The following is a 9822-nucleotide window of genomic DNA, read 5'->3' on the forward strand; positions in this document are numbered from 1 at the left end:
AGAATAAATATTAATCAAACAATTAGTTTCTTCATATTAATTTATGTTCTTTTTTGGTGTAATTAACACTAATGTTAGCTAAAATGCCCATGTCCTAATTATTATTTTTTTTTTATGGTGAAATTCAATAAAGGACTTGAATAATACAAATTTGAATTTAAAGCTATATATGGCATTATGTATAGCTTTCAACAAAAAGGGAAGCAAATTCAAAATTTCTCAAAAATCAAAGGCCACAAATGGCTCTAAAGGCCATAAATTCCAGCTGGGTGATAATAGTTTATTATTGTCAAATTTATGTGTTGGCAGCTTCAATTAAATGGTAAGTTCATGGATTGAGTAACAATTGGCCATCTATCTTTTTGCACTATTATGAGTACTAATACCAGAAATGAATAATGAGATCAGTAGAAGGCTTAATGATGCTCCCATCATTTGTTCTTTCTTTTGCTTCCATCATCAACAACACCCACTGAACTGGAGACAATTAACTCCAAAATCCAAATCAATCTTCATGGTATCGTGAATCAATTTTTCCCAGGTTTGAGAGCTGGTTCGTGGAATGGCCTTTATCTTACAGGCTTTCCTGGTTTGAAATGGAATGAAATGAAATGAAATATATATACTTATGAATCCATGTCTGATGAAAATGAGGTCTATTACAAGTTTGAGCTCCAAAACAGTTCAGTTCTTTCTAGGTATACGATAGATGGATCAGGAATCGAACAGAAGTTGATCTGGGTAGCTAAAAATCACCACGGGGAACTTATTACCTGTGGCCTCGTTTGATCAATGTAACATCCATTCTTTGAATGGAGGAAATGCTTGCTGCAATGTCATGATTCTCCTGTATGTGGATGCTTGGAAGGAACTGAACCCAGACCGAGTCATTCAAATTCACCGAACCGGTTGGATGACACCATTAGCATGTGCGTATAGAGATGGGTTCATGATTTAATCATGGATTAAATTGCCTGACACATCTAAGTGCAATTCAACAAGACACTGACAATAATCTATTAATATTTGAGTATCTTTTGCCTTCCTACAGGCCGTTCAATAGTCCTTGTACAAGTCTGGTGCAAAATTTAAAGGGACAGCAACAACACTCTAAAGCACCTGCAATTTGTAAACCATTTGCTTGTAGACCAGCTTGAGCATTATCTACTACTTCGGATCTATAGGAAACCCCTTTGCTTCATGTAAACAGGTGCTTTCTTATCGACCCTCTATTAATGAGATGGTGATTTCATTGCTCAAAGGTAATTTTCGCTTACTTGATGAAGACTCTGATTCTGGTAAATTCCTCTCTGTGAAAAATCCAGGCTGCTTCGGTTGAGGCAATGACCTTTCACCACTCAACATTAGAACCACAGATGACATGTTTGGCCTATCTTCTGGTCGTTGTTGCACACATAACAGACCAACCTGAATGCATCGTAATGCTTCAGATAAAGAATAAGAGCCATCCAGTGATTTATCGATTAGTTCCAATGATCTGTCTTCTGTCCACAGTCGCCAAGCCTGAAACAGGGGAAAAACAAATTGGCATAACTATTAACTAAACAACAGAGTCATCACAGAGCTCTCTGAACTTCTCAGCTTGTAGCCTTACATGCCCAAGGAGGTTGTGGTGGTGATCTGCATGGTAAAATCCTCTGTTTCTCTTACCACACACTATCTCTAGTACCAAAACACCAAAGCTGAAGACATCAGATTTCACCGAGAATAGCCCATCGATTGCATACTCAGGAGACATATAACCGCTGAAAGTGTTTCAGAGCAAAAAGATCGGTGACCTCACAGATTATAGAAAGAGAATGATGGAAAAAAACTCAAGCTCACTTACTATGTTCCAACAACTCTATCAGTGTTTGCCTCAGTTTGATCTACCCCAAATGCCCTAGCCATGCCAAAGTCTGAAATCTTAGGGTTCATATCATTATCTAATAAAACATTACTGGCTTTCAAATCCCTGTGTATAATCCTCAGTCTAGAGTCTTGATGAAGATAAAGAAGACCACGGGCAATTCCCTCAATGATTTGGCATCGTTTACTCCAATCCAGAAATTTGGTTCTTGTAACATCTGAAACATTAACGTATAAGTTAGTTTCGGTCAGCTATGTTTAAGTTCTCAAAAGAGAAGAAAAAAACTGACTAGAAAAATGTTCAGTGCAGAGAATACTAAACCAAAAATAAATTGTTCCAGGCTTTTGTTGGGCAGGTATTCATAAATTAACATCCTTTCATCTCTTAGAGTGCAACAACCGAGAAGCCTCACAAGATTTCGGTGCTGAAGTTTAGCAATCAAAAGGACTTCATTTTTGAATTCCTCCACTCCTTGTCCGGAACTTTTTGAAAGTCTTTTAACTGCAATTTCTTGCCCTTCTGTCAACATTCCCTAGAGACGGAGATTACAGAAGTGAGCTTCAGGTTATATGAAAATGGTACAGCCTAATCACTTAATATAATGTTACCCACCCTGTAAACTGGTCCAAAACCACCCTCCCCTAACTTGTTTTTCCATGAGAAATTATCAGTTGCATCAGCAATGGTGTTCCAATCAAACATTGGTAATTCCATGTTTTCTTTTCGGTTGCCTCTGTCGATGTAATCCAATTCACTGCTACCAACTGTGTTTCCTGGAAAGGTAGGAAATTGACTTGCTATAAACCATTGATTTTCTTCACAATAAAAGATGATTGTTCAAGGATTATGTTTAATTCCGTGAAAGAGATTCTCATCTCTGATCCTTTATGAAATGAAAGAAGTGTTTTGTGAGCTGATTTACCTTGATCTCTGCGTTTCTTTTTCCGCATATACATGAACCCTCCTATTAAAATTACTCCTGTGGCTAACAGTGCACATATGATTATGATTACCACCTTCTTTTTCTTCCGGCGTTTTGTTCTCTCAAAATTATCTGGAAAATTGCAATAGAGTTCAAAATATATTCTTGAGTTCATGCACAATAAATTCAACAAAAGTCTCACTGTTGGACAATAATTTCCTTAAAAATGATACATCAGAAATTCCAAATTTATGTAGTAACTGCAATGAAATTACCCTAGACAAAAGAAAAGTCTATTTTTGACATAACATAAGCTTGTTATTCACTTAATAAAATAATGTTGCCAGGAGGAAAAGAAGGGAAAGAAAGGATACCTAGTTCTGAAGTAGCCATCCGTATGTAAAGGTCTTGCCCACCCTCTGATAGTACTTTCATGTCAATGAGGTCATGAAACCAGAGTAAGCACCCACTTCCTCCTCCTCGGACATCCGCATTAGCATATGCTGTACAAGAACAATTCTTTGAACACAATTCCTTGCATGCCAATATGCTGATGTTCTTATCAACCCGAGAGAAACTGGTATCAGGCAATTTAACTGATTCACGCTTTAGAAAGCCATCTCCATGCTCGCAATCTAATTGAGTCCGTCGAATGCAGCCATCAGACGTATCTAACAGATCCCATTCACTAGGTGATTTTGGTACAAACCCTTCCAAGCATTCACATCTGGCAGAATTAGAATTCATGTTACAAATAGCATATGCACCACATAGTGCGTAATTGTCACACTGATCAAGGATCAATCCAGAGAACGGCATGAAGGGTGCCCATTTCTGTGTTTGTTCCATCCATGTCAACCGTTGTGGTTCGCCTTGTGGATTGATCACCATCATAGTAAGTACTGAACTTTTAATGAGGTTAAACCTGTAAAATACCTCATTCTCATTTGACACATACTCAAACGTATATACTGGATTTGGTTGCAGCTGAGGCGTCCCCGTCCAATGAAGACCGTTCCACGGACCTGCTCTAAATTTTATTTTAGATCCCTTCCTAAATACTGCTTGTGGAACACCACGGGGATCTACCTCATATATGTAATTGTCTTGAGCAGGGTCGTCTGCACTCTTCCAGGATGACATGAACCTTTTCAGACCAGTAACCAAGTTTACTCCAAGTTTCATACCTGGCAGTAAGACGTGGGTTGGATAATCAAAGCTCTGCCACAAAAAGTTATCTGAGTCATTATCATTTCCACTTTTTACAACGAGATTTCCTGATTCCAAAAGCAGTGCGACTGGATTTTGTGCAGTTCTCGCTGCATTGAATGACCAAACAATGCCATTTGTGCTATTTAGAAGGATGAGGGTTCCATTCCCTTGGCTACTGATACTTAAGACTCCTGAGCGATCCGGAAGTGGAGCATCTCTGTTGGCAACCCATGTGACAGTCCCATTTGCTATTTTCTTGTACCATATCCCCAGGTACCGACTCTTTGACTTCCCTGGACTGAAAAATCCTAGTTCAAAGCTTTCATTAGCTGAAACTAATGTCTCACCATCTCTGATTGATTGTCCGAGACCAATGGTGTCCCGTGTACTGGCGGTTCTGATGTTACTTAACAGAAAACAGCAGATAATTAACATTTTTGCGCCTTCCATCTGCTGGACCATGCTTTCTACTAACAGTATTTTCTCATTCTTTATTGCCATGATTAATGTGAAAGCAATTAGTACTGGTAATTATAGACTTTTTTCTTCTGTTAACACAAAAATAATACAGATAATAAAGTTGAAAAGTCAGCAGACATAGGTTGCTCAAGTGAACCGTAACTCACCTCCCTCAAGCTGTCTAGTAACTTAAGTTTCTGAGTCAATACGTTGCTTCAATTTAATCTTCCTTGCACTTTCCTTCTTCCAACGGCACCCAACTCCAAAGACTGATCATCATCATCAGCGTCATCTTTTATATTACTTTTTGACTTAAACAATTTTCTTAATCTAGCAAAAAAAGATGAAGGAAAATCAGGTGTTACTGACTGCTATTTTGTTAGCCAAGTGTCATGTTAACCAATTAAATGACTATAGAAATTCTAATATTTTTCAGAAAAGAAAAGTATTATTAGCCATAAGCAAATAGAGAAACTTGGATGATTTTAGCCAATACCCATCATTACCCATTTGAAGATTGCTTGTTATCAAGTGAAGTTGAATCGAAAAACTTGGATGATTTTAGCCAATACCCAGCATTACCCATTTGAAGACTGCTTGTTATTAAGTGAAGTTGAATCGGCCAAAGTCTGTCCATCGAATTTGGGTGAAACCATGTGTTTGGGGAAGAAATGGAACGCTAGTAACAGAGCGCCTAGTGTTGATGAAGAGTTTTATAATAGCAAAATGTCGCCAGCGGATATTGGTTTATGCTGGTTATACCAGGTAATTAAAATGGTACGCGGGTTTCACCATGTTTTTTTTTTTTTTTTTTAAGAAAAGGAGAATTTCATTAAACAGTCAAATGAGAAAGTAGCCGGAACACGTCTCCATTTACCGGACCTGACAAATAACACCCCATCTTAACCATTAGGGGTGGGCATTTTCCGGTTCGGTTCGGTTCGAAGCCCGAACCGAACCGAACCGGAACCAATCGGTTCTTAAAAACTCAAACCGAACACGAATCGAATTGTAGAACCGAACCGAACTGAACCGAAATATTTCGGTTCGGTTTGGTTTGGTTTGGTTCGGTTCTACAGATATATTCAAATTCATTCATTTTCAAATTAAATAGAAGTACAAGAAACATTCTATGTATCCAAATTCTGAATTCATTTTCGAACTATATATAAGTTTCAGGACAACAAACATTCTCTGTATCCGATATATAACAACACTCCACAAAAATTAATAATGGGATCTCTTTTGTAGGCTTCACACAATATAAATTATAATCTTAAAAATCTGATAGAACTCTAAACTAAACAATAAAATAGCAAACTCAAAATTATATTATCATGACCTGTAAATATGAAAAACAAGATCTAGTTTTTGAAACTTTACAAGGACAAACTTTAATATTTGAAACGTATATAAAATAAAGTACGATCTAGTTTTTAAAACTATACATTTATCTAAATTCACTCAAAACTTTGAGTGCAAATTCAGTACCAATGAAACATTTTCAACATGAAAATCAATATCCAAATCAGATGCAACAATCAGTACAATTCAGCCCTTAGTTATCATGCAACCTACATATACAAAAAGATAAACTATACAACATGAGAGACTGCAGAATTAGAAACATATGAAAAAAATGAAAAGTGTTTATTGTAATTTAATTTCAGACTGCCAATACAATTTCAGACTGCTAGCAAACAACAATAATACACGACAACGACTAGACAATACAACTTCAGCCAGTTAAACTAAGCTTTGTTTAGCTGGTGCGACGCGAGATAAGCTCGTTTATCAGACTGCCAATACAATTTCAGACTACCAGTGCCAGGCTGCCAGCAACCAACACCTCCACAAATTTAACCCCACATAAGCTTCAATTCAAACACAATTTCAGACTGCCACAACATAAATTAAAAAAAATAACCTGCAGCAGTGAAGATGAGTGATGACGCGGGCTGAGTGATGAGTGGCGGTTAGAGCAGTGAGGCCCGAAGACGAGCGGCGTGAAACCGTGAGTGTAAGCGTGAGGGACCGAGGGCTTTGACGACGTCACCACGCTTGAAGATCGTGAGTTTGACTGAGGGCTTTGAGCCTTTGACGGTGAGCGTGAGGGACCGAGGCACCGAGCTACTGAACGCGTGAAACCGTGAGGGACTGACGGCTTTGACGGCGTCACCATGCTTGAAGAGATGCGCCACCGCTGACCGTGATGCAAGGGATCCAGGGAGAGGCCGCGAGTCACCGATCCGACGAGGGAGAGAGCAGGATTTTGAACTTTAGGTTTAGGAATTAGGGTTACGAAATTAGGAATTAGAAAAAGGGGATTTGTGATTTGGCTTTTTATATTTTGGACTGAACCGATCGGTTCTTCGGTTCGGTTTGGTTTTGAACCGAACCGAATGTAAACCAATCAGTTCTTGTAATTTCGAACCATTCGGTTTTTTACCTTAGAACCGAACCGAACCGAATTAAGTTATTTCGGTTCAGCTCGGTTCGGTTCGGAAAAAACCAAACTGTTTGCCCAGCCCTATTAACCACAATATGGGCGTGGTGTTCGTAGATCTCCTTACAAAAGAGAAAGTTACCTCTTTTAAACAATGAGCCAAGGCTCTACAATCTGAAATAATAAGTCCAAAACCATTATGATAGTCCTTGGAATCAATCAAAGCATTAAAAACTTGTAAACAATCAGTCTCAATAATAACCGGAAAAAATGGGGCGTTCTTAAGCCAACTCAAGACCTTTTGCACACCCAAAGCCTCTGCCTTGCGAGCTTCAAAATTTCCAATCAAAGAACCACATTTTGCAGCAAGGAAGTTACCCTCAGAAGACCGGATAACTGCTCCGTAGCTTATCCTAGCAGTAGCTCGGGAAGTGGCAGCGTCCACATTGCATTTAAACCATCCAAAGCGAGGGCGTTTCCAGCAAATAGAGCCAAGGTTTAAATCTACAGGTACCTGAGTAAAGTGACTCAGTTGACGAGCCTTTTGCCATTGGAACAAGTCTTGGCCAGCTTTGTTGAGAACTTGAGGCACTCTACTTAATATATTCCTCCAAACCTTATTATTCTGATTTTGCCAAAGGCCCCAACAAACCATTGCAGCAAGACAGCTATCATCAACACTGCACCGAGTAAATAGAGCATCCAACCAAGCACCAAAACTAACAAAACTTCCAGCAAAACCAACCAAGGAAACCATCCAACATTGTTTGGCAAAAGGACAATCAACTAAGACATGATAAGTTGTCTCAGAAGATGCATTACAGATAGTACAATAAGGGTGTACCTCGACTCGACGACTAATAAGGTTATCAGCAGTGGGAACCACATTTGCCACAGCTCTCCAAAGAAAGTTCTTGACTTTGGCAGGTACAGCCAGCTTTCAAATCTTACTCCAAACTCCACTGCTAGGCGGCTCTAATATAATGTCCATCCACTTATAACAACTTCGAATAGTGCAAATTCCTTTGGCGTCGGAGAGCCAATACCAAGTATCACAGTCACGCCGAGAGCTAAGAGAAATTTGGAGAATGCAGTCTCGATCTCTGCTGTTGAACACATCTTTCACAATATCATAGTCCTAACTTTGGTGATTAGGAACCATAAGACTACTCACAGGAGTTGACGCTAACGTCGCTGGAAGGTGAGTTGTAGTGAAGCCACTCTCCTGATCAGGCAGCCAGGGATCCGAGCCAATAGTAATGCTCTGCCCATTCCTAACTTGGATACGACTCCCTTGGGTTAATATCTTCTGAGCAGCCAAAATCGATCTCCATGCATAACTCAGATTACTTCCAAACTTTGCTTGAGTAAAATCTGCATTAGGATAATACCTAGCTTTAAACATTTTGCCCACCAGTAAGTATGGATTTGTAAGTAACCTCCAGCCTTGTCTCCTTAGCATAGCAACATTAAATTTATGAATGTGTTTAAACCCAATACCACCATAAGCTTTTGATTTACAAAGTCTACCCCACTACATCCAACTGATTCCACCACTACCATATCTTTTACTACCCCACCAAAAAGAATTCATCATCTTTTCAAGCTCCCGGCAAAAATCGAGAGGGAGGAGATAAACTTGCATAGCATAATTAGGTATGGCCTGTGCCATAGTTTTAATCAAAATTTCCTTTCCAGCTCTAGAGAGGAGTTTTTGGTGCCACCCTTGAATTCTCTTCCAAACTTTATCCTTTATGTATATGAAAATATCTATCTTCTTGCGCCCAACAAATGATGGTAATCCAAGATAGGTACCGTGGTCTGAAGTAGCTACAACTCCAAGTTGTTCACAGATAATATGAATAGTATCCTCGGCCACATTCCTACTAAAAGAAACTGAGGATTGTTAAAAGTAGAAAGGTTGCAAAAAATATATAAAATGTCAACCACGTGAGGTGTCACTATCGCGGAGAAAACTATGCCGTTGCACCCAGTTGTTGGATCCCAATGGATCCATCCATCCAAGTGGATCCAACAGCTGGATGCAACGGTGGCAAAGTATGACCGTTGTACCGTAGTCGGACCTCATTATCGCCACAAAAAAAAAAAATTCATTCTTTAGTTTGGAAATTGTTATCTTACGTAATCATATAATATACATGATTCTTCCACAGCTATTTGAATGAAAATCCAACGGTTATGAACATATAAGATAATAAATTATATTATTTGTAAAACCGTTGGATGAAAATCCAATGACTGTGGAAGAATCATGTATGTTATATGATCATGTAACATAACTAAAGGGCTTTAGTTAAGAATGGAAAATGAATATTTTGCTAAAAAAGATGAGACAATAGGCTATCAAGCTTGTAAAAAAACCAAAAATAGCTTGTTAGGACAATTAGGACCATTTGTCCTCAACTACCACGTCAACAACTGCTAAACAACCTCTATAGTGGCTTATTGGAACACTCAGCAGCGTCCAACATGTGTGTGTGGACAACCATGAAAATGGCACACCGATTTATTCTTTGAGCATGCTCCAAAAGGGCCAAATGGTCACATGAGCTCAAGGACAAGAAAATCTTTACCAAAAACAACATAGACCGCCAATAAAAAATGCGTTAGGTGGCATGACAGCTAGGAACCCTAAGGCACTCCATATCAAAACGCTCAAGTTCTATATTTATCATTCATTACACAACACACAAAAAACACAAGGCTGAGGTTTTCTTTAACCTCAATCGCCATAGTTGAGAGCTTGTATGCTTTCGACCAAAAAAAAAAAAGAAAACTAACTAACTTGAGTCTGGTTGCCAAGTACCGCTGACTCTTCCTCTAACCTCATTTCTCAATTTTGCATATTAAACAAAGTCCTTGAAGCCAATCCTCTACAAATCCAAGCCTCTC

The 9822-nt window shown here is 38.8% G+C and overlaps 1 protein-coding gene across 3 annotated transcripts; it reads right to left on the minus strand.

Annotated features, from left to right (window-relative positions):
* Positions 1–659: 659 nt before the first annotated feature.
* LOC18054410 (G-type lectin S-receptor-like serine/threonine-protein kinase At4g27290) lies at positions 660–5259 on the minus strand. 3 transcript variants are annotated; one of them, XM_024177582.1, is made up of 9 exons: positions 4970–5259; positions 4631–4793; positions 3167–4493; positions 2793–2924; positions 2483–2643; positions 2192–2402; positions 1850–2087; positions 1616–1766; positions 660–1524 (listed from the first exon to the last, which is right to left on the minus strand). In XM_024177582.1, exons 3-9 carry the CDS (start codon positions 4464–4466, stop codon positions 1219–1221), a joined length of 2499 nt encoding a protein of 832 aa, XP_024033350.1. In that variant the 5' UTR covers positions 4467–4493; positions 4631–4793; positions 4970–5259; the 3' UTR covers positions 660–1218. The 3 variants fall into 3 exon arrangements, with proteins under 3 accessions (XP_024033350.1, XP_024033351.1, XP_024033349.1); XM_024177583.1 differs by having other exon boundaries at positions 5046–5056; XM_024177581.1 differs by lacking the exons at positions 4631–4793; positions 4970–5259 and having other exon boundaries at positions 3167–4559.
* Positions 5260–9822: the final 4563 nt, after the last annotated feature.

The sequence above is a fragment of the Citrus clementina genome, unplaced genomic scaffold (genome assembly GCF_000493195.1).
Source record: "Citrus clementina cultivar Clemenules unplaced genomic scaffold, Citrus_clementina_v1.0 scaffold_1, whole genome shotgun sequence".
Lineage (NCBI taxonomy): Eukaryota > Viridiplantae > Streptophyta > Magnoliopsida > Sapindales > Rutaceae > Citrus > Citrus x clementina.

Bases quoted from the DNA above. Each gene is read 5' to 3' on its own strand.
- LOC18054410 (XM_024177581.1), bottom strand. From the start codon at position 4,505: ATGGCAATAAAGAATGAGAAAATACTGTTAGTAGAAAGCATGGTCCAG. The intron at 2,644-2,792 runs GTAAATCAGCTC...CTACCTTTCCAG, and splicing joins AAAGAAACGCAGAGATCAAG to GAAACACAGTTGGTAGCAGT. The intron at 2,403-2,482 runs GTGGGTAACATT...CTCCGTCTCTAG, and splicing joins GTTTTGGACCAGTTTACAGG to GGAATGTTGACAGAAGGGCA.